Source organism: Amblyomma mixtum, chromosome 5 (genome assembly GCF_055824585.1).
Source record: "Amblyomma mixtum isolate Tamu chromosome 5, ASM5582458v1, whole genome shotgun sequence".
Taxonomy (NCBI): Eukaryota; Metazoa; Arthropoda; class Arachnida; order Ixodida; family Ixodidae; genus Amblyomma; species Amblyomma mixtum.
The window spans coordinates 20,169,214-20,195,727 of NC_143016.1; the positions used below are offsets into that span (position 1 = coordinate 20,169,214).

The 26,514-nt window shown below is 49.6% G+C and overlaps 3 protein-coding genes across 4 annotated transcripts; all 3 read right to left on the bottom strand.

Annotated features, from left to right (window-relative positions):
* Positions 1–24: 24 nt before the first annotated feature.
* Positions 25–9,795, bottom strand: LOC149341453 (uncharacterized). Of its 2 annotated transcripts, XM_089543559.1 has the most exons (4): positions 9,654–9,795; positions 6,631–6,951; positions 5,499–5,770; positions 25–1,902 (listed from the first exon to the last, which is right to left on the bottom strand). In XM_089543559.1, exons 1-4 carry the CDS (start codon positions 9,699–9,701, stop codon positions 342–344), a joined length of 2,202 nt encoding a protein of 733 aa, XP_089399685.1. In that variant the 5' UTR covers positions 9,702–9,795; the 3' UTR covers positions 25–341. The 2 variants fall into 2 exon arrangements, with proteins under 2 accessions (XP_089399685.1, XP_089399686.1); XM_089543560.1 differs by lacking the exon at positions 6,631–6,951.
* A 106-nt stretch (positions 9,796–9,901) lies between these two features.
* Positions 9,902–13,415, bottom strand: LOC149341454 (uncharacterized). Its single transcript, XM_089542859.1, has 4 exons — positions 13,363–13,415; positions 11,826–13,256; positions 10,837–11,121; positions 9,902–9,924 (listed from the first exon to the last, which is right to left on the bottom strand). The coding sequence occupies exons 2-4, from the start codon at positions 12,868–12,870 to the stop codon at positions 9,902–9,904; spliced, it is 1,353 nt and encodes a 450-aa protein (XP_089398985.1). The 5' UTR covers positions 12,871–13,256; positions 13,363–13,415.
* Positions 13,416–14,123: 708 nt separating this feature from the next.
* On the bottom strand, positions 14,124–26,414 carry LOC149341455 (uncharacterized). The gene is made up of 3 exons (XM_089543562.1): positions 26,204–26,414; positions 16,911–18,807; positions 14,124–15,379 (listed from the first exon to the last, which is right to left on the bottom strand). Exons 2-3 carry the CDS (start codon positions 18,800–18,802, stop codon positions 15,061–15,063), a joined length of 2,211 nt encoding a protein of 736 aa, XP_089399688.1. The 5' UTR covers positions 18,803–18,807; positions 26,204–26,414; the 3' UTR covers positions 14,124–15,060.
* Positions 26,415–26,514: the final 100 nt, after the last annotated feature.

Below are 26,514 nucleotides of genomic sequence, written 5' to 3' on the forward strand. Positions count from 1 at the left end.
CTTCCGGACGCCCATGCACCCGCAGCTACCTGAAGCATCTCCAGGACCTTGTTTCCACGAACTAGTGGATGAGATGACAATCATCAGAGTATTCGTATGTTTTGCCAGGTACCACTCCATTTATTGTGAATAGAAGAAGAATAATAGATGAATAGAAGGGGCTGCTTCGCGCTCCAAAAGACATTACGCAATACACACAGGAACATTAAGTTCTACTGCTTAATATAACTACTGCTAGCTGCTTGCCGCGGTGTATACATTACACGACGATGCTCGATTAGAAAACGGCAATACGCTAGTGTACCGAGTAATGCTGACTGTTCAGCTATGCATGCTGGTCCCTAAAAGTACTCGCACTTGTCTTCATGGTTCATATTGGACTCGGGAGAGCAGGAAAAGGCCGCCGCGAACGGAGCGTAGTTTCGCGCGGCGGCATTACAATACCGCGACGTTAGCCTTCCAGAAGAATCAACTTCGCATGTAGCGTGGCAGAAGGTGAGGAAGAACACCTGCTCCGGTGAATACCATTCGAGCCCCTTTAACGGAGCATCGCCACTGGAATTGTGGAATCGAACATAGGCCTCGTAAGCTACATGCAGCGCCGGCAGATCCGGATACAGCGTGCTCTTGTCAACGCCAGGGGGACACAACAAGAACGATTCCCAGAACGCGGCCTCGTTCGGCTTGACAGCCGACATGTCCGAACGTCTCTGGACGCCAGCAGTGCCTCCGAGGAGGTCGGCCGTGGAACTCAGTGCTTGAAACATCTCGCGCGCGTAAAGAAAACCGAGTCCAGCGTAGAACATGGCATTCGTGCCTTGGGCGTAGTAGAAGGGCGGGCTTAGTGCTGCGACAGACACGGCCATAGATTGCAGCGCGGGGATGTAAGAAATTGCACGAGTCACGTCCAACCTGTACGTCTTGACCGCCACGACGCGCTGTTCCGCGGCCAGCGCTTCTTGAAAGCGGACTCGGTCGGCGAACCATTTACTGAAGAATCCTTGTGCCCCTCCGCTGTAGCCGCGACCATATAAGCGCACCAGCCACTCTCGACTAGACTCTTCGAGTTTGTCGGGCCAGATAATGGTGTCCGTTCTTTCGAGAGAAGACGTCAAGGCGTGCTTGATCCCAGTTCCCAGGCCACTAGCGTAGCCGAGGCGTTCGAGTGTGATTGAACGGACATTCTGCAAATGACGGCCGATCAAGAGACGCTCGACGTCGGTGAATCTCGTCTCGCTCGTCGTGGCAAGCAGGACATGATACGTTGCTTCGACTTGCACCGCGCAGGACATTTTCAAGAGCGTCTCTCCGAAGTCATTGGAGTTAACCAGCCCAAATAGCTCGTCACTGATTAGGGGTCCCATGACCTGCAGAAGCCACCAGCCCGTGTGGTACAAGATGTCTTTGGGCGAGTAGGCTCTGAACAAAACGCCTGCTGTCTGCACGAGCTGGTGGTCTGAAACGGTCAGCGAGTCTTCTTCAGTGATGGGAGGATCGGTACCGGTTGCGCGCTGGAGGATGCGCTTCCAGTCATCGACCTCGAGGCCCTTGAGTGAATATGGGAGGCTCCCGATCTTCGTCACTCTGGGAAGTGGATGACGGGCTCGAGAAACTGCGCTCAAGTTCTGGAATACGTCGCTCTGGACCTTGGCAGCAGCGTCGCTCTCTAGGAAATGCCTGAACGACGGCCCGAAGTGTGTGCGTATGCACTGAAGATTCAGAACGGTGACGTTTAACAGGCTCAGGTAAGTGGCGTATGACATTCCCGACGCCAGAAGACGAGACTGAAGTCGAATGAAAAGGTCGGCCATGGGCGAAGGCGTCATGTACAGCGTCCGCTTCCGACCATGGTAGGCGTTCGGAGGGAGCAGGTCGAGCCGGAACCAGAGGGGCAGGTTCCACCTGAACCGATGGCGTTAAGATGAGGTTAGAGACGTTATATAATATCATATTTTATGAAAATACTGAGAACAAAAGACGCCAAATTGTTTGAATTAACTAAGTTACCGCAAAGGAGTAATTTAGAATAAGAGTAAGGTTACTTAAATGGACACTGAGGACAACGTCGTCCAGTTTTTGCTATGAGTAAAAATTATTCTTTGGTCATTCGTGTCCGGCAATAAAAAAAAGAGCATTTAATGCTCACAAAATTGCATTTCAAAATTTACCGAAACTCGATTTGATTCAAACTCGTGACGTAGAGATCGAAGACGACTCCGTGATGACCTTTCGGAAGATCATGGTGGTATAGCCTAAACTAAGGGATCCGCGTGAGGAAACAGTCTTTACGGGGCCGCAGAAGTAATATTCGTACCAGTTTTTAGAATTTCGAAAACGCAGTTACGCTCGCCGCTTTGGACCATAAATTTTCGCTACATTGCGCCAAAGTACATGAGCTTTCGAGAAGCTTGTAGGCAAAGCAACCTTTCCAGTGCTCTAACTGATCGAAATATCCCAAATTTGTTGAGCCACACCGCCGAGGGTAACCGCGTTTTCGAAATTCTAAAAATTAATATGGCTATAACTTAACGTGGGTTACACGCCTCTGAATAATTAAGGAACCTAAGAGAAATAGTTAAAAAGTTTACTATTCATTATTAGTTAACCAGCCTGCTAGCTAACACGTCTTAGCTGTATTCTGATGTACTACACCACTGACAATGGTATGCCTGAAAAAGCGGTCTTCTAACTCAAAAAGCCTATTTTAAAAAACTGTGGCAAGTCTTCGGTGAAACACCCTGTATACAATGAAAGAATAGGGGTACGTTGTTTTTGTCGTGTTCAGCAGTGGAAAATAATATAGTTATTTTTACCCGAAAGATAATTGATTAGAAAGAAGAAAAGAAGCGTATGCCACCCATGAGATGCGAACCCACGACCTCCGTAGTATCATCACCATCATCAGCCTGACTGCGCCCATGGCACGGCCAGGAAAAGGCCTCTCCCATGTCCCTCCAATTAGCACTATCCTTTGCCAGTTGCGGCTACCGTATCCCCGCAAACTTCCTAATCTCATCCGCTCACCTAGCTTCCTGACGCCCCCTGCTACTCTTGCCTCCTCTTGGAATCCATCCCGCTACCCTTAAAAACCAGCAGTTATCTTGCCTTCGCATTACACGCCCTGCCCAAGCACATTTCTTCCTCGATTTCGAAGAGGATTTCATTAACCCGCGTTTGTTCCCTGACCCACTCCGCCCGTTTCTACCAAATGAGCTACGGCGGCTGCCCAACATTAAACTTTTCAGTCTATTCACCAGCGCCACGGAACAGGAATGTTACTTTCGATTTTATATAGCTTTTTTTTTGCTGAACGGGAACTAACCGAGGAATTGTTTTTGCTAGAGTATAATTTAGAAGCAAGCAGAAAAAAAAAGATGCCCAGGCTTAGCTTGGTTAAGCCAAGAATGCGTTGCATATTGCGCGGTCTTTTTGCGCGAGGTATTGCTTGGCGGCACTCGATTTTCTCAGCAGCTTTTGCTCCGTGACGCATGGATGGATGAATGGATGGATGGATAGGAGCGCCTCCTTTGAAACGGGGCGGTGGCAACCGCCACCATGCTCAGCCGTCCTTTTTTTTCTTTTTTCCTTTTCTTCTTTTCTTCTTTTTTTTTCAAGTGGTTTGGTGACGTCACGTTACCACGTGATTTGACGCCACCAAACCACGTGACGTCACGTCACGTGGTTTGGTGGCTGCCCGGCCGCGCCCAAGGGCTGAACTGAGTGATTGCAATATGCTAAGCATAAAAGACAATCGCATACCACCTGTGGGATCGAAATCCCCAAAATCTGCATGTCGCGTAGGGTACTGTACCAACTAGCTAATGAGGCGGCTTTTTGCTTTATACTTCCGAAGGTACTTCTGTAAACTGCAGCCTAACCTTGAGTGCGTTCACCAGCACAGTTGCCGGTGCTCACCTTCAATCACGTTCCACGTGACAGTTGCGCTATAAAAGGACGGCCTGCGCCCGCCGCTATTGTCGGGTGCGGTGCTTGTGAAGGAGAAAAAATGACAGGCTTACTATCCGTAGTTTACAAGGTATTCGCTGAGTTAAATGCTAATTGAATTAGATCAACTTAAGATTTTAATCTACCATGGCATAATACTGGCTTTCGGAAGGGCTAATCTGCGATAGGCCATATTCACACCATTAATTAGGCGATAAAGAAATGAGCAGAATATAACCAACCCCTATATATAGCCTTCACTGACTACGAGAAACCATTTGACTCAGTTGAAACGTCAGCAGTCATGCAGGTATTGCGGATCCACAGTCTAGAAGACGCATATGTTAATGTATTGGAAAATACCTATAGCGGCTGCACAACAACCATTGCTCTCCACGGAGAAAGTGAGAAAATACCAATTAGGAAGGGGGTGTCAGGCAGGGAGGTGAATTCTTCTACCACTATTCACGACGTGTTTAGAGGAGGTATTTAGAGAGCTTGATTGCGAAGAAGTGGGGATAAAAGTCAGTGGAGAATACCTTAGTAATTTCCGATTCACTGATGACATTGCCTTGCTGATTAGCAATTGGAACGAACTGCATAGCATGCAAAGCAGATCCCAGGGCGCAAAGATTAATATATATAAAAAAATACTAACGTTCGACAGCCTTGGAAGGTAACAACAGTTTGCAAGAGACAGAAAAGCATTCGAAGTAGAAAAGGACTACGTGTATATAGGACAGGTAATGGCCGCAGATAGCGAAGTAACTGAGAATAATAATGCGATGGCGTGCATTTATCTGTTTTTCTCAGATCATGAACAGCGTTTTCCCAGTGTCCCTCAAGGGGAAGGTATAAAAGAGTTCGGTCTTGCCAGTACTCAACTATGGGATGGAAATTTGAACGCTAGCGAAATGGCTTGAAATTAAGTTGAGGACAGCGCACAGAGCTACGGAGAGAAAAATGACAGGTTGATGATGAATATGAGTTTTTATGGCGCAAAGGCATCTTTGGCCAAAGAGCGCCATGGCACAAGGTGTTTTTCGACTACACAAGGTGGAGTCATATACCTATTTTCCAAGTGTTTCACTCTCGAGAAGCCGAGTACCAGACAAGGGAAAGCTTGCACCCAAGCCGGTGGCACTGGGGATCGAACCCCACCCTTCCCGGATACGAGGCGGATGTCCAAACGACTGGGTCACCGCTGCGGTGGAAAATGATTAAGGGATAGGAACGTTAAGGGATAGGAAGAGGGCATAGTGGGTCAGATAACAAACGCGAGTTGGTGACACCCTAGTCAAAATCGAGAAGAAATCGGGATGGGCAATGCATGCAGTTTGAAGGCAGTATAAACGACGGTCCCATTCTAAGAAGAGGCAAGCGTAAATGCGGGTGGCAGGAAGTAAAGTTGCCCGATGAGATTAGGATGTTTACTGGGATAAGGTGGCCGCAGCTGGCACAGGTTAACTGGATGTCAGGGAGACAGGTCTTTGTCCTGCAGCGGACGTAGTTCGGCTGATGAAGTTGATGATAGGCTGCTGTGAATCTCTGACCTGTAGGCTAAGTCAACGAGGGCTTGCATCGGAGCCGAGTAGTTGCCGGCAGGGTAGGAGCGCTGCTCAGCGGGCCAAGAGAAGCCTCGGTCGGCCATTGACTTGAGGAACTCGTGAATCGCTGCCTCAGCGTCCCCATTCGTCTCCTGTGAGCCATTCCGCAGACAGGCGGCCATAAGTTCTGCAGGCATGCGTAGCAGCGCAGTGCCATTATCGGTGTCATCATGGGCGACTGCCTGGCTTGGAATGGCCTCCAGCCACTGAAGAACCGCCTGGGAAAACGAACACGGTAGCAATCAAACGCCACGAATGCTGTACTAATAAGGGAGTAATTACTCATTGACATCCACCCGAGCGCAGCCATACGGCTACAAAGGAAAGCTATACAGCTTTCTCAGAAACTTCGTAGTTAAAGAAAAATTCGTCCTGGTCCGGGGTTCGAACCCAGGACCACCGCTACACCGGATCAGTCGCTCTACCAATTGAGCTAACCAGGACGGCAAGCTTATGGTAGGACGAGAGCGAATTGATCAATAACTCGAAGTGGGAACTTCGAGTTATTGACCAACACAGTTCCCACTTCGAGTTATTGATCAATTCGCTCTCGTCCTACCATAAGCTTGCCGTCTTGGTTAGCTCAATTGGTAGAGCGACTGCTCCAGTGTAGCGGTGGTCCTGGGTTCGAACCCCGGACCAGGATGAATTTTTCTTTAACTACGAAGTTTCTGAGAAAGCTGTATAGCTTTCCTTTGTAGCCGTATGGCTGCGCTCGGGTGGTTGTCAATGAGTAATTACTCCCTTATTACAAATCTACTCCACCTTGGGGGATTCCCCTAAACTTTTGACCAATGCTGTACTAATGGGCATGTTGCTCAGACTTTTCCTACCAAATATTCATTTGCATATAGGGCTAGGAAGGGAGTTCCGGGCTGGCAAAGTTCGTGGCACATCTTCCCGTTCAAGTATTCTATAGAAAATGGGAGAATAGAACAAGTAACTCCGTCCTCTGAACCTCAAGCCTACAGAGGCGTAGCACTACCCACCTTGTTTCCATAACGCCACATCATCCTAAGCCGCGGTTCCCGGTGCACTGCTGTTTTTGTGATGCGGAAACGTATGCGCTGACACGAACCTCTGAGACGACACTGCTACCGAGGCTACGTCGCTTGTTGTTCTTCCATGCCGAACAGACAAAGAAACCGAAGTCTTCACAGACGTCCGTGCCCAGAGTGCTGCCAAGGCTGAGCCTGGCCACATGCTCGGCACAGTCAGGGGAGGCGCAGAACCGTGCAGCGCGCCTCCTCCACAGAGAAGCCCTACGGCTGGAAGCCAGGAAAACGGCAGCTGCTGCTCCCGCAATGACCACCACTGCCACGGCCAGGGCAGCCACGGCTGGTCGACCACAGTTCTGCCTCTCCTTCGCATGGTCCAGAAAGGGGCCATCTAAACCTTCCTGCGATATAAGGGGAGGTTGGAAGGTTTTGTCGTCTGCATTTCTGTTAGGCTCATTAAAAGTTTTATAGCAAGTAGGACTTTCTTTGGCTTAGGGAACACACGAGCACCACATGATAACGCGAAGGCGACATTGAGAATGATGCGATCAGCAGTTTCAGCGCTTGCGAAATATCGCTGCTGTTGTTGAAGTTGGCATGTTGCGCTTGGTTTAAAGTATCGCCGTAAGTGATATAGCATGCGAAGCACCAAGTACTTAGCACGCTATTCAGATCAGTGCGCTGTAAGACACCATGTCACGTGGTCACTGATGTCATTGCTAGTAGGAGCGTCATAGTCGCATGGCCGCTATGCATTGGGACAGGCCCCACTAAGATGCCATGCGTAGCCTCAGTACAGTTCGAATTTGGAGGAACGCCAGCTGCAGTGTGAGCAAACATACGAAGCTGCGAGGCCCGGTGTCGTCACTTGAGAGCTGACTAGCAAATACAATGGCAGCTACAGCTGCTAGTGGTAGTACTCATAGAATGATACTTCACACGCACTTGGCCTTGCTTGGGAACCGCGGAAGGGCTATAAGTTGCGAGAAAAGCTGCAAATTTCTGTAAAGATACTCTGCAGCGGTCGCTCCAGTCACAGCTATACACAAATTTATCATGGGTGCCGCCGTACGCCCTCTTGGAAAGGTGGCGCCGTCTAAAGTCTAGACTAGAAAACTACCATGCATACACCAGACACGACCCAGGTAGTAACGTTGGGTGCGACCAACGTTGGGTGAGACGCAGGTGCCACAAATCGGTATTTCGGAGTTTCTGCATTCATTTTTTTTTGCGTACTAAAATTGCGCACTGATTGAAAAGGCTTTTCTAGCAGCAGGAAATAGCCGGAACATCAGCGAATCATGGTGCCGCAAGCGCTTCCACCGTATGAGGGGCTTTGTTCCACCGCCGTGATGACGACTGGCGTATAGGCAAAAAATTCGGACGGGTTTGTTGTACCATACGAGGCGAAAAACGGCATAGGCGCAGCTATATGGTTGCAACGGCTGTCATGCAACTGTCATGCAACTTTCCACGATATCAGGCTGAGTTCGAGAACTTGGAATATTGTTGGAAGCTAGCGAAGTCAGTCACCTCTTCACAGTTTTTAAGCGCACTTCATCATCCGAGTGGGCCACGTGCGTATACACTCAGTTTACTGCCCGAATAGCTACGGCGATTAGTTCAGCTCGTGAATGCCGGCGCGGATAAGCGACAATTTCAACATTTCTTCTTTGTCATCAGTCTACTAATGGAACATCTTGCGGCCACGAATAAATTTTTGCGCCCAACAACGGAAATCTAGATCTAAGCTACAAGCAGGGAATACAACTGCGTTCTTTCAGATACTATATTTCATACATAGCATGCACCGCTGCAAAGCTAGCCCACCTCTTCGCGCTGCCTACGTCCGTGCAAGAAATGTAGTCCGTCATATGTCCAACGTATGGGCAAGGATCTATCGTTATAACAAAGCTCAAATACCGCGATTGGTAGCGTCCCTCACTTCGTCTTACTTGTTACCACGTTTCCATCCAGCCCATTCGCGAAACCTCGAGGAATAAGAGAGGCATGTGGCGGAGCGATACACAGCTTGCACGCCTAGTCGCACTGACTATATTCACGCCCAAGAGTAGTTCACTAGCAGTAAGTTATAACAAGAAGGTTCAATAACTGAACGCCTGCCTGCCTTCTCCATGGTTTGCAATGCCTCACTTGCGCCTTGCACCGTTCCGTGTTTTCGTCGAAACCCTTACCGAGGCTTCGAGAAGTGCGAATGATACGCGGCAGAGGGATATGCTTTTCTGGGCGCACTACTTGCGCAGCCTCCTTCCGTAACGCCATGATGCAGTATGACATGCATTCAACCAAACTCGCGAAAGCGAAATGATTCTTGGTGCCTCCTTTTGCAAGGGAGCTGATTCGTTTAAAAACCCGTTAAGAATGGGTGCAGTTTTCTATGAGGCACCTTTTGTACGGATGCTTACTTGTCGACAAATGCCTTTTGGAGGAGTGTAGGACTGCGAGATATATACATCACCTTTAAGGGTGCAAACTGGTTTACAGTGTTAACATGAAGGCCAGCAATGCTATGGTGATGCGGGACGCTTGTTGTATGACAAAGCATTTTTGGTTGACGGTCTTTTGCAAAGCTTGTAGAAGTGTTGTTCTCGACCGACATACTTGAACAATATGCACAACTGCTACCGTTTACTGCGACAATCCACACTGTATACCAATCTAGACCATCAAGTGCGCTGTGCCACCTACAACTATACACCCTCAGAACACTAGTAATTTTGAAGAAAAGGGTGTCATCAAAGGGCAGCACCAATTCTGCACCCGACTTCATAGCTCGTCTACCACGATACTCCTCTGGTCGCTGAGTGCAAGCGGTCTTCAGGATTTTTTCGGAGCCCTTCATACAACTAAGTTTGGTGGGGTAGTACGGTCTTTATGACAACTAATGCCCGCAGCTTGATGTGGGAATCTGTATTTATTCTTTGGGCCGTCAGTCGTTTATTGTAAGATGAAATATCTTTGCTCGACGGTCCAGCGCCACTCGCTGTAAGTGCGAGGTCGGATATGTGGTCCTTATATGCTGTACAATTACGAAGTGCAGTGGAGAATATTAGTCGCATCGTGTCTCCCCATCCAAGAGTACCGTGCTTGCGGCGTCTGGGCTGCTTCTCCCGTCGCGCGCCATCAGCATCCAAGTTCCAACGGCTCCTCCCAGTGGTCGCTTTGTCCATTCTCGTGGCAGCGTTGGCCGAGGTCCCTCAGAGATGGCGCTACTAGGCCTACTTTCCTGCGCCGCTGTAAAACAAAAACTGATTTTAACCCTAGTAAAATAGTCGCCCGGTTACGCTGTAATCCCCTTTACTAACTCAATCCATCCTCTTCTGTAATGCGTCACTTAGGGTGCTGCAGATAACCTGAATTGAAGCGAAAATGAGAATAATGAGCAAAAAGAACGATAGAGAACACCGCAGTCACCATTAGTTGGACGATTTTGTCAGAAATCCCAGCACTCCGCTGCTGATCCTAAGGCATGGGAAGAAATATCTACGACATAGCGCAAGTTTGCTTACGACACGCAGAGCCAGAGTAACTACAGGCGCATTCCAAATGCCATGTCACGCACCGCATCTAACAGACGAATAAGAACGGTAGATACGTCTAGCACCAGTAACTTCCAAAATGCACACTGGATACATCCGGAATGACGTCATGGACAACCGTCTCCTGGATGTCTACACGCAATTCTTAAAATGTGGAAATTATTGTTTCTATTCCTAATTTCGGGCCAAATGCGGTGGGAAGGTCGGTCGGTAATTGGGCGAAACACTTTTGCATAGGAATACTGAATACTCTACCTGCTGTGCTAATACGCGTTACTTAGATGGTGTTCTTTTCATGTCGGGGGAGATATCATGCCGACAACTTCCTTAGTCTGCAAAGCGTCCAGTCCAGCTGTGGGCCATGGGCAAAACATCGACCAATCTACTCTACCGGTCGAGTATCCATTGCGAGGTTTTATTAAAAAAACTTACTCGTTACTCAGGGTAAGGAGCATGAGTTCGCATGCTGCGACAGCTAAGAAAAAAAAACTAGTGTCTGTCCAACCAGTAGCCTGCAATCCGCTCTTTTGAGTAGCATCACTTCAGTGTGTCTTTATTATTAGCTTTTTTTGTATGCAAATTTATCTCTTTTCACGACTTCTGTGATAATTCCACTCCTTACGATACTAAACTGAAGATCTAACCACCAGCCGTAGAAGTTAGTTTGAGCGAGAGAAATTAAAGGAGCTCCGTTGATCTGTCGAAGCCCCGGAAACAAACTCTTACCGGTATGCGGCGCTTCGGTGAAAGCTGGCGGGGCAGCTGCCTTCACTTCTTGCATGAAAAGGTCGGGTGGTGGTGGCAGAATCGCAGGCTCCTCATTTTCGTTCAGCGGAACCCGAGGCCCCAGCACCCCTGGCGAGCTTGGGCCAAGCCTAACGGGTGGCAGGTGTTCGAAGTAGCCGCCCGATGATGTAGACAACTTTGAAGCCGCACTACTGCGCCGACGACCCGCAGCTTTCAGTGTGTCATTTCCATCGCTAGCCTTTAGCGTCGAGAAGTCATGTTGTCCTGGAAATGCAGATCTTTACCGTTTGGAGGATGCGTCCTTTCGTGCGGGAACAGGGCTCCATAAATCATTAGCAAGCTTGGCAACTATGGCATGGTTATGTCATTAACATATATACAGCGATCAGTTGTTTATATCTGTCCACTTACACCATGTGGTGCCGCATGTAATGGGGTTTCCTGAGCATTCGCATGACAACCGTCTTTGACGATTAATTCAGGAAAGTGCGAATAGTACTTTTTCAAAGCCGAATCTAACACGCATCGAACAGAAAAACAATGGCAAAATATAGATTTTACTCATGTTGTTCAAGCACGCTTCTGTTAGAAGACGGTAAAGGATACTTTATAGTTTGAACCATGCAAGTTTAAACCATGAAACGATACTCGCTTAAAACTAATTTTATGAACAGGTTTCGAAAACGTATTGCTACGTCAAACTGTTCTCAAGTGAATCTTTCAGTAGAAGTAATAATGTACGTGTGGGTCTGTTATCTCGTTGTAGTTGTCAGAAAAATGGACATCTAAGATATGACCAAACAGAATTAGCAGAGTTAAAAATGATGAACTTGGACGACGGTGACAAGTCACACATGCCTCTTACTTTTGTTCAGTTTGCATAGTCTGTGTTAATTGGAGATGATACGGGTAATTGATCACTTTAATTGGTGACGCTAAAAATGGGAAAGATCTCAAGAGATTCGTACCTTCTTGGGCGAGAGTCGAGCTTCTCCGACGCTGCGCTGTCGTCTGTCCTGCGCGGTGTCTTGCCGGGACTTGAACAAATACCGCTTCGGAGTCAGGTGATGCATCTCTCGGGACTAGCTGCGGTTGACTGCTGCTAGCTCCAACAGAATCGGTCCTGGGGCACAGCGTAGCAGCCGCAGGGACCGAATGACGACGACGACGAGTAGATGGGTGAAAAGCAACGCCGTCGTCTGACGAGTCGATGACGTTGCCAGTACGACTACCGCAATCAGTGGGAGCACGGCTTGAAAGCGAAGAGCTGTCGTTGTACGGAAAAAGAGCGATTCTCGACAGCCGTTCGTTTGGGAACGACACTGACTTTGAGCGGTGGTGGAGACGCGGCGTGTTCTCAGGTTCACCTCGTCTGTCGACCGTAACTGCGACAGATGAGGGGTGGCGTCGGAACGGTGCTGGCTTCGAGTTCGATGGGCCAGCAAAGTCCAGAGGTGCAGAACTCATTTGATTTGGAAGGCCTTTAGATATGGACAGCCTTCGTAGCACGACGCTGGTACTGGAACTGTCGGTGGATGTCGGCGTCTGGGCGCTCACAGAACTGCTGGACTCAACGGTGGGTACGCTTGGTCTTCGAAGGGATGTTCTTGAGGCACGCCTCTGTGACAGCTTGGAGGCTTTGCTAGCCACGCTTGGAGTCAGGCTAGCTTTACGACGCATTTCAGTCGAATTGGAACGATTAGGACGTAGAGCGGTGGCTGTGTTGGAGTGTCGAAGATTCGCCGATGACAGCGAAGTTGAGGTAGGCCGACGCTTTTTGTCGGCGAGCACGATGGAACTGGACTGTTGACGTTCACGCGACACTGATAATGTAGAAGCAGCCTTATCTGCTGGCGCAGGTAATTCAGGGAGGGCGACAATGTCAACGCCATCATTAACCGGTGGTACGGCGTCGGATCTTTTGTCGCCCAAAATACCAATGGTCTCTTCTGCCTTCGAACCTGATCCTCTGTTTGATTCTTTAGATCCAATTTCTGGCACCCTCCTCTGCATCGAGGTCCTGGACGAAACTGGATCATAGCTGCCAGCTTTTCGATCTTTCTGGGGTATAATGGCGTTATCTTGGTCGTCCGAGCTACTTTCGCGTTGAACGGTTGCTGAAATAGGTTCAATAGCATTTCGCGCAGAAATAGGAATATATTTCACATGAAGGTCCGGTAGGGTGAGCGAAGCAGAACTAGCGCATTGCTTGGCGGTATCTGAGCTGGGAAGAGCACCGCTGGGAGAAGTGGCAGTGGCAGGCAAGTTCTGAGCAGATACCACATCGTCTGTAGAAAGAGATGAAGGCTTGAGCGAACCGGTAGGCGCACTTGAGCGACGGTCATCAGAAGACGTGCTTGGTGCAAGATGTCGTTCAAGAGGTTTGGTCGGCGCACGGCCTGCAAAAAGGTTTGAGGTTGAGGTCACAATACCTTCTTCGGTGCTTGTGCTCTTGCTACAGCTGGGTGATTTCGACGCCGATGTCATGATAGAGGCTGAGCTCACCGCTTTTACGCTTCTTCTTTGTCTTCTTCTTTGGCTTCAGGAGCTCGCTATTGCTCACTGGGATGCATCAAGTGGGAGTAGCGTCAAGTTTTTCGGTCAGGTTTTCCAAGGGGGTGATCACTGTCTAAAGTGTCCTTTTTAATTTAAGGCCTTAAGGCTGATACTTGAAAATACTGTTTTTTTTTTCCAAGCTATCTTCAGAAACACTGGTCCCAGGTGTATCTAAAGACGAAAAAAGAGCGGTCACATTGGCACAAGTTTCTGCTTTCGTTGTGCAGGGCCATCAAGAGGTTGACAGAAACACTAGAAAAGCATGAAATTTCATGCTATTGTGCGAAAGGCGATTATTTCACAAGAAGCGCTTACCACTGTCCTCACCCACCTGCAGTCGTCGAGTGACACCTTCAACAAGTGGCACTGTGCATTGTGTTTTTAAAATTCGCAGACAGCCTGTCGTAATTACACAAATGGTTGTCTCAGCAGGAAAGCTATGCAAATATTGAACCAAGGAGGCACCAGCTCGGAGCATCATACCATCACATGAGCTACAGGTCATTCCAGACTAACCGGGAACCAAATCGCAGTAGCCGCAGCTCTCCGCCATACAGACTGAGCTGTGGTCGCCAAAGTGGGAAGCGATCCGGTATCGCAAACTAATGGCGACATGCAGGAGCACTTCAGCGGCACCAGGAAGCGTTTCCCTACCACCGAGGCCAAACTAAGCACGGAGCAGTCGTTCCACTGAGGAAACTGTGGACAAACACCTTCCCGAAGATCTTTATTCGCAATAAAATCCACCCAACCATATACCGAGACACCTGTCCTTTGTGCGGAGAGGGACCAACTCTACCACACAACGTGGGGCTGTCAGAAAATCACAGCCGACCCGCATACACAGAACTCAACGCCGGAGCAGTGGGAGGTCGTGCTGTCCAGCGAATACCTGCGCGACCAAGTTTGGTTGGTCTACAGATCATGCGCTACAGCCGTGGCCGCTGGAGCCCAGGACTAAAAGGACCCTCCCGCTGGACTCCGCGTCTAATTCTCCCCAGAGCCAATACAGTTTTTCACTCAGTCACTCTAATCGTTATTTAGCCCCCAAATGGCCGAGCTTTGAATTCGTTGTGTGATGGCAGTCTTCGGATCCTCAATGAGCAGGAAAAGCAGATAGCTAACAAAAGGCAAAAATGTCCTGAAGTTATGGGCAGAAGTCAGAGGGGACACTTTATTTCGCAGTAGAACGAGATTTTATTTCGCAGTAGAACGAGAAGAGCCACAACTATATGTGCGACGCGTGAGAAGATCGATCATCCTAAAGAGACGAAGTCGATTTCATTTCAGTTTACTGTACAATGAATGAATGAATGAATGAATGAATGAATGAATGAATGAATGAATGGTACTCTTATGCATTAGTTATGAAGCCAGCGCCGTCGACTATTGATGCCATTCGCTTGTGAATGTATCTCAGGAGAATCTGCAGCATGAATTTTAGTTACAAGTATTTTAAAAAGAGGCCTTAGATGCGAAGTGCTCGACTCTATATAGCGTTTGGAATAAAGAAAGGTTTCTACCAAAACGACCATATTTTCTTGAATTTTAGTCTGAGTGATGAATTTATTGCAGTCATTGTTAGGTATTTGAAATAAAAAGTTATAGAAGCCGCCACTAATCATATAAGCATTCCAGTCAATAGTACTAGTTGAGTTGCACATGAAAATGAGACGACGGTGAGCCGCTGTTTCGCACATCGTCGATCTTGAGGTACTGTCTCACATGTCTCCAGCAGTACTCGTTCAGGTTCGTGAGTTGCGTACGCCCGTCAGGGCTCGCGTGGCACGTGACCCGTTCCTTCACAACGCCGGCGAGTCGCATAAACTCGTTCATGCCTTCGATGGTCTTTAGGCGCCTTCGGATCATTGACGCTGCCACCGACTCGCTAAGGGATTCCCGTTCACAAAGTTCCTCCAGCAGCACAGGGTGGTCGAACACGTGCTCCAGTGCTCGAGCGCAGCAACTGCAGAAAAAAAGTTTTTTTTTTTTTGCTCGAAGCTGAAGTTTGCAAGGTTACTACTTTAAAAGTTAACTGTGCATGTTCTGTTTCTGTTCTTACGAAGAGTGCGGTGGTATGAGAGCATGTACGCGGACTAGGAGCGTACTTAAATGAACGTAGGGAAAGGAAGGGCCCAAGGTTCAAGCACTCCTGGGAGTGTGGTTAATTATGTACTTTAGCTTGCGCTGTGGAGGACAAAGCTGTCCAAAAATCTCCGGAAGTGTCTCTACTAAGCATTCCTCTGCTCCCAGTTTCTTTTTTAGGTTGATTTGGTTACAAAGTCGATACACCACAAGCGGACGGTTATGGGAAACCCTGCAATGTAAGGCTGGTCAAATCTGACCAACAGAGAAGAAATGGCAGACAGTTCATACCCAGCAATTCTGGACAGAAACATATTTTGACCGGGAAACAGTTTATGAACGCATTTTTTCAATATATTGTAATATTTCTCTATAACAATCAATATATCCGCAGATCACCGACGGCAGTCTTGAATTTTTTCTTCTATCAACGTTTTTGCTATCATCAACGCAAATGCACCACAGTAATTACGGCATGCCATATACGTCAGAGAGCTGAGTACCGACTGCTCTATGCATTTGTCTTGAAACTGTCGAGGATCCCGGCTACGCAAGCGCACCATAATTGAGCAATGCACAGTACCGACATGAAATGGCGACTCAGTAAACCTTACCACGCAACCACACATATTTCGAAAAATTCAAGCTGACACTGCCTTTGCCCCCCCGGAAAGCTACAACTATGCCGATTCAGCTCCGACCGTTGCTGCCCTCCCTTGCATGCCAACAGCTAGGATTGCATTAACATCTGCCCGCCTCCCTCGCATTCCATCACACCTCTCCCTCCACTTTCGCCAACCTGGGGAGCCTAGATGGCATCCCTCCAACGAGGCAGGGTCAACTCGCTTTGGTGCGCCAAGGTTTCGATATATTGAGGGCAAGGTGTGAAATAGTCTACAGCATGGTATCCAATAACCACCCACTCACAATCCATATTTTTACTAGGCCTACCAGTAACACGAGGAATACAAGCCATTTAAACTTTAATCTACCTTTAACACACAACCTTCATGTTCAGAGACTGCTGCAGTTCTATGGCGCTAAAATTTGGAATGAGATCCCGCTTCATATCAAAATATGTAGCAACATTGAACACTCTGCAAAAAGCTTTGTCTTAATGATATATAGTAGTTACAAGCTGTGTTTCTTATTTTGTTTTCCCATTCGTGCTATGAATGGCATGCTTTGGCACTGTTTCAATTTCTAGTTTATTACTGTGCTGCCATACGTGCTCGACTATGGGCCCGAAATAGCTGTGGCTATGGGCTCACCAAATTTTGATGTGTATAATTTATGTGTTAACGTAAAAACAAATTAATATTCTGAGGGTTTAGCATGTGGCCGAAATAAAATGGTTTCTCCTTTTTTTTGTGTAGGGGGCTTAATCACTGCGTCGCCGCTAGTTCACTTGCCTTTCCAGTCGAGCCCCTCTGACGAAGAGAGCAGCGCGTGTCACCAGGCCAGAGTTACGCCGCGCCGTGTCGCACACTGTGAAGAACTGTCCCACCGCGTCGTGCGCTATTGGACCGTCGAGGATGACGCTGAGGAGAGTATAGTTGTCCGTGATTCCAATGGACAGCTGGCGAATCAAGATGCTGGATTCGTTGAGCGACACAGTTCCAAACTGCACCTTTTGGATTTTCCGGCTTTTCTTGACGGCATCGGCCAATAGCTGAATGTCTCGCTGCTCCATGTGCATCGCTGTGACGTAAAGTTCAGTGACACTAGTGTTTCGCGTCAGTGATTCCAGAATCACCGACTGCCAGCCGTCCGTATCTTCACTTGTGCCGTCGCCTGACCCTAGCCAAAGATGCAGTTTCTGCAAAGTTGACGCTGCTTCCAGGTACTTAGCGACGGCAAAAGACAGTGGCCTGTCGCCTGCCCAGATGTCCAGCCTCGCAGACGTGACGTGATTGAACAAAGGCAACTGGTGCAACAAGTGAAGGACACTACTTTTGAAATTACCAAAGGACAATACGCAAACCTCGGAAAATACTTTCCACTCGAGTAAGTCGAAATTTTCCTCAACGTAGTACGTGCCAAAAGAAACCTTCGCATCAGCACCGCTTTCGCCTAGGTGTTTACATATTGGAAGTAAATCGACGTAATCGCTTATATCAACCCCGACAGTAAGCATGCGCAAGTTCTTTCTTGTTGACAGGGTGCCGAGGAATGCCTTCCAACTGTCCAGCCGCCATATGTGGAAGGGAAGAGTTAGTTCTTCAAGTGTGTCGTTTTGGGCAAGGGCCGCAATCCAGCTTGCGAATAGAGGCCTGGGTCGAAACTCCGAATTTCCTTTGTGTGACGTTAAACAAAACTTGCGGAGAACTGGGTTTTCTGCAAAAACCATCTGTAAAAGTTCAGCGCTCTCGTCATCGACCATCATATTTCTGAGGACGACGGAGGAGACAACCCTATTCGCAAGGAGACCCTTCAATATCCATTTTAGGGAAAGCGAAGTTGGTACGAACGAGTATAGGTGCCAGAGTTCGTTGTCTGTTCCAACGCTTAGCGTAGTCAAAGTGGTGCTGTTCGCGAGGTACTCCGCAAAGCTAGCGCGGCAAGGAAGTGACGCTTCACTGAGGATAGATTCATGTAAAGAGAGTTCCTTCAGATTCGTGTTCTTCTTGAGCGCTGCCAGAAACCTATCCGCGTAAGACCTTTCCATGGTCACGTCTGGGACCTTCAAGACAGTCAATGAAGCCCTCACTTCAAGAAGCACTGAAAGCGCAGACAAAACTTCGAACGAACACGGGCCGCCTGTCAACAGTTCAAATTCCTCCAACTGGCCTACTGACGACAAAATCTTGCTAATATCCAGGGACATCAGGTACCTCTGCAGCTCGAGTTTAACAGTCTTGACGCTTGAGTGGAGGAGGGCGTCGGCGAGAAGACCCCTGTACGCCTTCAACTTCCAGAATTTGGCGCTGACGCACGTTACGCAGCTGTGTGTGCTCAGGAGCCAGAACAACAGCGTCGCGCTTTGGTGCACCTGTTCCTCACCAGCATCAGGGTACTCGTGGCACTCCAAACTCCTCAGACAGAGCTGACCGCCACGTGCTCCGGTCAGTTCACGGAGCTCCAGGCGAACGTGGAAGAGGAATTCATTCCACGCGGAGAGGTGGGGCACTATATGGCATGTCCGGCCCTCCGCAGCCGTGCACGGAGATCCGTAGTCCACGGCCGCACCGGAGAACGAGCTCCTGGCGCTACTTAAGTCTGCCAGGCAGACGCCAGACGAGAGTGGGGTCTTTTCTCGACAAGGCGGCAGTGTGGCTGCAGCAAGCTCTCCAGAGTCCGCCATTTCAGCTGGAAAGTAAGAAAAAATATTTTAAACGGCACAGAGTCTGTTGCTTTCGGCTGTGCGTGCACAACGTGTTCTTTCTGCGTCACGGTAAAGCTTTAACGTGTGTTTAAACTTCCAAATTGTGGGGTATAAAACTGGGGGGGTTAAACACGTTCTCCCCTTTTAACCGCGGCTGCATAGTTCAAAACCGTGCGGACCCCATCCAGTGATGCCACGGCTGCTGATTTATCAGTAGATCTACTGATTTTTAAAATTGTCTGCTGACTCAGTGATAAAGCGTTTGAATCTACTGATTTTCTTGCTTTTCTACTAAAACGAAAGCAAAAGCTGCTACTTTTTCCAGTTGGTTATATTAACTCTATGACTTTTTCAGTACAGAACTTGTATTAATGTGATGCCACCTTGAGAGCGAAAAAAAAATGCGGTGGGCTCCGAGGTTAACATCATTCTTCCCTTCTCCATGGTTAATATACATTCTTGCGTTTCCAGACTCTGAAACGTGGCGCTACCTCTGTCTTTGAGCAAAGTGGGGAAAAGGTGAGGCGGTGAATTTGTGAAAGTGGGTGCACTACCGTACCACACAACCATGAAGCCACAAGTCCACAACAATGAAACCAAAACTATCGAACCAGAACTAATAGCGCAGTACATACCGAGTGTGGCAGGTCACGCATTAAGTTCAGCGTGCGCGCTCATTAAGTAATATCTGTATGTCTTGAGTTCTCGATATGTTAGTGCTAATAATTTAGTGATTCCCCCGTCGAGGTTATATTTATGTCCACTGCAGCACGGAGGCCTCTCCCGGCGATCTCCCGATCACCCCTGTCTGGAAGATACTATACTCTAAAGATTTCAGGTACTAACTACCACCTGACTTCTTTGAATATGCCATCAGAGGGCTTGACTGTTTTTCACTTCGTGCTTGACAGTGGCTCTCTGGATCCCCGGGTTTTTCAAAAGTATCGCCAAGAATCTCGTGGCCAATTTTTCTACTATTTCTTAGAAGCTACAATACAGCAGAGTACTAATATAAGCGCTGAATTCGTGGGCTCATAAACTGAGTACAAAAATTGAAATTAAAAATCTACTGATTTATACTGATTTTTCGCGAAAATTCTACTACTATTTTTTTATGTGTCGTGGCAACACTGACCCCATCGCGTACGCTACCGAGCGCTCGCCGACTACGGCGGGCCTTGCTCTACGGGAACAAAGGAACGACACACTGGCTGACACAAACAAGGCATTTATTGCTATAACAACAATAACGCCAGCTAGCAACAAAATAGACTGAGGAATCGAGGATGCCCGACTCACCAGCACGGTTACGAGCGAATGTTCGCCCACGGTAGGGCAGAGGGAATATCTCCGAGGCCGGACGGGACGAGCTGAGGGGAACATGTTTCCACACGAGGACGCCCGCGGCGAATAGCGGAGCTTTGCGCGTAAACGTCCAACACGCTTCCCGGTCCCGAGCAGAAGAGAGAGCCTTCTCCCGCGCGCGAGCGGCAAAACACGCCATCCGCGGCGCTGCTGTCGCAGCGACGCAAGCGCCCTCCCCTGTTAAAAGTAACCCACTAAAGGGAGTGCGTTGCGGGGAAGCTAACCACAGGGAACTAGTGAGATGAGGGAAAGCGAACGCAGGGGACGAAGGCGTCCCCACAAAATATAAATCTTAAATTTGGTTCCTTGCGTTGCACTTGAGCTGTTGGTCAGTAAACGACCTCAGGAAGACTTGCTCCAGAGGCGATGTCAACGCAGGACCCGTCTTATAACGAGTCTCTTTTATTCGCGAAGATCGGCCAAGAAATGTTGGCGGTTTCGGTTTGTATTCCGAACCTCGTGTTGAAAGAGCGATAATATGGCAAACTTATGCTACTGCGTAATGTGAAACCATTGGAAAAAATTGCTGAGGCTCAGCTTGGCTAAGCCTGGGGAATGCGAAGCATATCAGTGGCTAGGCTTCGTAATACATGGCTTTCCTTGGTTGAATACTTGGTCATTTTAATACAACCACTAGAAGCCTTCGTTGTGGGGGAAGACAACGGCATGGCTACAGCAGAACGCCTACTAACCCCGAGACGCGCGTTGGGTGTGCGCCTGGATTGCCACGGAAGCCGCGTCTGCCTGCCCGGAAACACATAAACACATCGATCGCGCGATACAAAACTTTCAAGGAAACACGAAGCAGCTAGCGAACACCTTGCGCTCACAACACCTCAATCAGGATCAAGACCCGCGTGGGCAGGATTATTCGTATGCAGGCTGCGATAACCCGGAACTGGATCAACTTTTCCAGCTTCACGACCTTCGCGCGGCTCTTGCCAAAATGCGCAGGGGGACGGCGCCCGGGAGGGATAAGGTCACAGTCAAATTATTGTTGAACCTTCCTGATCGGGCATACGAAACCCTACTCGAATATATTAACGCCATTTGGACCGGGGACACTTCGTTGCCACCGGATTGGAAGACATCATTGGTAACCTTTATCCCAAAGGCGGGGAAACCGGTAAACACAGACAACCTCCGGCCCATCTCCCTCACTTCATGCGTAGGAAAACTGATGGAAACGATGGTCCGTGACCGCCTCTCAGAATATCTCGAGAGCAAGAACTCCTTTGCCGACACCATGTTCGGTTTCCGACCCAGTAAGTCCGCACAAGACATCCTTTTACAGCTTCATCACGAGGTTCTCGAACCCATAGAACACCCACACAACGACAAAATAGTCCTAGCACTCGATCTCAAGGGTGCGTTTGACAATGTTAAACACGGCGTCATACTAAAACACCTTAGCGAGATTAACTGTGGTCCTCGTACATTCAATTACATCAAAGATTTCTTAACAGACCGCTTGGCCTATATACGTATACAAGAGACCGAGTACGGCCCGTTTGAGATGGGAACGCGGGGCACACCACAAGGCGCTGTGTTGTCCCCGCTTCTCTTTAACATTGCTATGATGTATCTCCCGGCACAGCTGGCGGCTGTCGGCGGTGTTCAGCATGCGCTGTACGCCGATGACATCACCATCTGGGCCACTACGGGAAATATAGGAGAGATGGAGGAATGCCTGCAAGCAGCGGCGAGCATAGTTGACCACTATGCCACGTACTGCGGCCTCCAGTGCTCCTCGTCCAAGTCTGAATTTGTGCATATTCGATCTTCTCCGAAATGCAAAATCTCCGTTCAGCGTTCTCTCGCAAGCGGCCCCATCCGTGAAGCGAAGGAGCTACGAATACTCGGTCTCTTCATTAATCAACATCGTAAGGCAGACACAACTCTTGCCAAACTCCGCAAAGTCGGCGACCAGGTGGGCCGAATGGTTCGCCGCGTTTCCAACAAGCGAGGAGGGTTGCGAAGTAAGGATGCGATGCGGCTCGCGCATGCCTTCGTAACAAGTCGAGTACTGTGCTCGACTCCTTACCTCCGCTTACGGAAACATGACGAGGATCACTTGGAGATTGTACTCCGCAAAATTTTCAAGAGAGCCCTCGACCTCCCGATATCCACTTCCAACGCGCGACTTCTCGCGTTGGGGGTGGTGAACACCTATCGAGAACTCCGCGAGGCGCATCTCGTTAACCAATACACGCGTCTCGCCCAGACCGTGTCCGGTCGCCGCCTCTTGGACCGGTTACATATCAGACATGATCACCATACCATGGAACGGGTTCGAGTGCCAGAACTGTGGAGAAGCGCCGGGATGGGAGACGTTCGACCCCTTCCGACTAAGATGAACAAGGAGGACCATAATGGCCGGCGCCAGGCGCGGGCGAATGCCCTGCACCGCCACTATGGCTCAAAGAAACACGTCTTCTACGTCGACATTGCAGGCCCCTACCGCTCCAGGGGGGAATGGTACACGGCTGCAGTCATACACGAGGGAAAACAGGTGGACGGCCTCTCGTTCAGAGCGCCCAACTCAACGCATGCGGAGGAGGTGGCGATCGCCCTCGCAGCCTCCCATCCCGACTCTAAATTCATCCTCACAGACTCTCGCGGAGCCTGTCGTAACTTTGAGTTCGGTTGGATCACTCCACTCGCTCACCAAATTTTGCACCGCAGTACTCGCGACGGCGATCCAACTCATCGCTCAATCATATGGGTCCCCGGCCACCAAGGCATGCCAGGTAACGAAGCCGCCCATGAGGCAGCCCGCGCACTCACTCACCGGGCACCAGGCGTCCCTTGGGAGGAGCTTAACCCAGATCACAGCCCTCTCCTTTCTTTTAAAGAAATTACTGAGCACTATCGTGCCGAACACCGGCGATACCCAGTTCCTATGAAAGGACTGGGTAAAGCTGGCGAACGAATTCTCCTCAGGCTCTTTACAAACACCCTGCTGTGCCCGGCGGTTCTCAAGCACTTTAATCCTTCTTTTGATGGCCGCTGCTCATTCTGTGGGGAGGTGGCCGACACCTTCCACATGGTTTGGGCATGCAGAAAAAATCCTTCTCTCCCCCCAATCACCCCTTCCCCTATCCGAGAGGACTGGGAGGCGGCCCTACTCAGCTGCCAGGAACTATCGGCCCAGCAGGCCCGGGTTCGGCGGACTTGTGTAGCGGTCTCGACCAACGGGATCCCGGAATGAGGGACTCCGACTAGTATTGTAAGGGGTGAGACCCACTAGGGGCCTCTCCCCGGGCACCTCTCTGTACATTACTAAATAAATGCTTTTCTCCTCCTCCTCCTGCCCGGTGGAGCGAGCGTTTCACCTACACCGAGTGTGAACGCGCGTTCGAAATGCGCGGGAATGCGCGGGTGTGACGGCTAGGGGTCCCACGGCGACGGCGCGGTGGAGGCCGGCTCTCTCATCCGATGTCACGTGGTGTGACGTCATGGTGTCACGTGGCGTGATGGCTAGGGGTCCCACGGCGACGGCGCGAGGTGGAGGCCGGCTCTCTCATTCGATGTCACGTGGTGTGACGTCACGGTGTCACGTGGTGTGACGTCACGGTGTCACGTGGGGGTCCCACGGCGACGGCGTGAGTGGTAGCTCTAGCAATATGCTTCGCATAAAATAAGCAGCGCCAATTGCTGCACCTCGTCTCTGTCTGACAGCGCGATTTCTTTGCTTGCTTTTCCTCATTTTCGCAGTATTGCTTATACGGTAGCATCCTTCATTACGGTGCTTTTTAGTGCGATTCACGAGAGAAGAACTTCGTCGTTCTGGTCACCTGCGGCCAATCGGATGAAGATCGGATAAGCTGGAAGGAGCGTCGCGCCATTTGCAGCCAATGGGAGGAGGGCGAGAGATGCGAGGAAGGAGAACTTGGAGGAGAGGGATGAAGCCACTGGAGAAACGTGCAGCGCAACGTAAGGTAAATCATGGAAGAAGCCGGTCCTACGACTGATTCCGAAGCCGAGCCACGGGTACGGCGAACTGAACAGACGCGAAAGGAGAGAACGCCAATGTGGGTCAACCGATTCAGTGGATATAGCGAGACGGCAAGTCGAAGCAGAGCGGCGGAGGCAGCATAAGCTTGCTAAACGGGATGCGGCAACAGATGAAGAACAAGAAGCGCGAAGAAGAGCGCGAAAGAGGTGGCGCATGATGAAGTCGCTGGAGGAACGTGCAGGCGAGAAGCGTGTACAAGTGGCTTCAGAGACAGCGGACGGAGGGAACAGCGACTCGAATCGCAACGAGCAGCTCAGACGACTTATCGCGAGATGAAAGCCTAGGAACGACTGCAAACACGTTCTATGAAACGCGTAATTCCGGGCATAGACAACGCTAAATAAAGATAAACAAAGCTAAACAGAGGCAAACGTGCAGCGCACCTAAGTCGCATTTAGCTAGTTTAGTATATGGGGTTTAACGTCCCTAAGCGACTCAAGCTACTAGGGACGCCGTAGTGGAGGGCTCCGGAAACATCGACCACCTGGCGTTCTTGAACGTGCACTGATATCTCACAGTACACGGTCCCTAGCATTTCACCTTCATAGAAATGCGACCGCCACGGCCGGGATCGAACCCCTGTCTTTAGGGTCAGCAGCCGAGCGCCATAACCACTAAGCCACCACGGCGGCTAATAAGTCGCATTTAGCTTAAACAGGAAAAACAGGGCAATTCTTCCCTCTTTTCCCACTGTTCCTTGTAGCACAGAAAAGTACCACCAGGAATTAAAAGCTGCACGAGAGACGCCGTGCCGGCGGGGGCCCGAGAAGACCATTACTGCCGGCGCGATTCTCTGGGCGAATAGGTGAAGGCTATAAGCGCCCACTTTTTTTTCTTCCCAGATTGAATTCCGCGCCGCCGCCATATTAGCGCCTGTGGTAGCAGTCTAGTTCATTTAAAAATAATAATGTCTACGGCAAGCATCGGCGATGTCACTGAATAAAATGTACAATAATTCTGAACGGCGCACCTAGGTTCGAAGTACCTTGGAAGTTGCCTTATCATGAGCGAGCACCACGTGCTGAAGGGAACGAGTCGGTAGTCAGCACGCGCCAACGAGCACGAGAGCCCTCGCCGTCGCTACACACAGCCGCCACTAGGTGCGTTCTCAACCGCCACGCGAGCAGTCCTTCACTAACTGAGGCTGTACTCTAAATGCCGGCGATGCCACTACAGTTAGGAGACATTTCGAAGCTTAGGTGAGAAAGGCCCCTCCCGATGGGACCGAAAATAAGATATAACGTATTAATCGTGCAGAAGATCTTGGTTATGAATACTACACACCTAACAAAGAGCAATCAGCGTAGACACCTATGCGCGTAACATGGGTTGCACCAACGTCATAGCGGCCGCCATGTTTGAGCCGAAAAGCATGGCGGAAGCCTGCATATTTTTCTACTCCGTTTAATGCCACCTGTTCTGACCTGTACTCTTGAAGCTATTCCTTGTGATCCGTCATGACGCATGGGACGTCACGTGCAAGCCACGAAGAATATTTTTTTTCTGTGAGATACGTGCTAAATTACTAGCTACAAATTAATAATTGGCTATATTGCCGGCAGCCGGCAGAATCGCCCGAAAATCAGAATGCCAGTAGAACCATCTTATGAGCTCGCTCGAAGGTTTGTTTGTTTTGTTTTTATGAATGGAAAAGAAAACCGAACGAATCAGTATTTGTTTCCCTTGGGGCTGTGCCGCCTTTAGTTAAGCACTCTAAGATGTTTTGGGCTAGGTTTGATTGCCGGCGGCCAAAAGCTTTTTATGCAGGGTATTCCGCCGGCAAAACAGCTGGAAGAAGAGAATACCGGCAGTGTCGTTTCGTTGGCTGTGTGCCGTGATGTGACCAGAATCAGCCAATGAGGTCAGACTGCCAGCAAAGTTCCCCGCACAGTACAGTCTCGTCCTACATATTCTACGCATTGCTATCATCACCACACAGCGCAACGAACTTTACGGACAGCACTTGGCCAGTCGTGCTAATGATCGATAGTTCTTACCAGATTTCCGGTTGAGGTGCCTTGGGCGAGACTCGGGAGGGTTCTGGCTGAAGGCTTGGCGCCACTTGGAAGGTCAGTTGGACGCCGTCGCCGCAGCGATCGATGCGTAGCCGTTTGTTCTACTGCGACAGCCTCAAACTGGTGCGCATCTCGTGGTCTTCTCCTTCGGACTTGGTGACGGCTCTGGCCCGAGCACGGCTGCTCCCAGAGCGAAGCAGGCGGTGGCCGTGCTACGCTGCTTCCGCCTCGAACACTTCTTCGGAACGTCAGGCTGCTGTCATCTTGCTCCTCTCCAAAGCCCCCTACCGGCG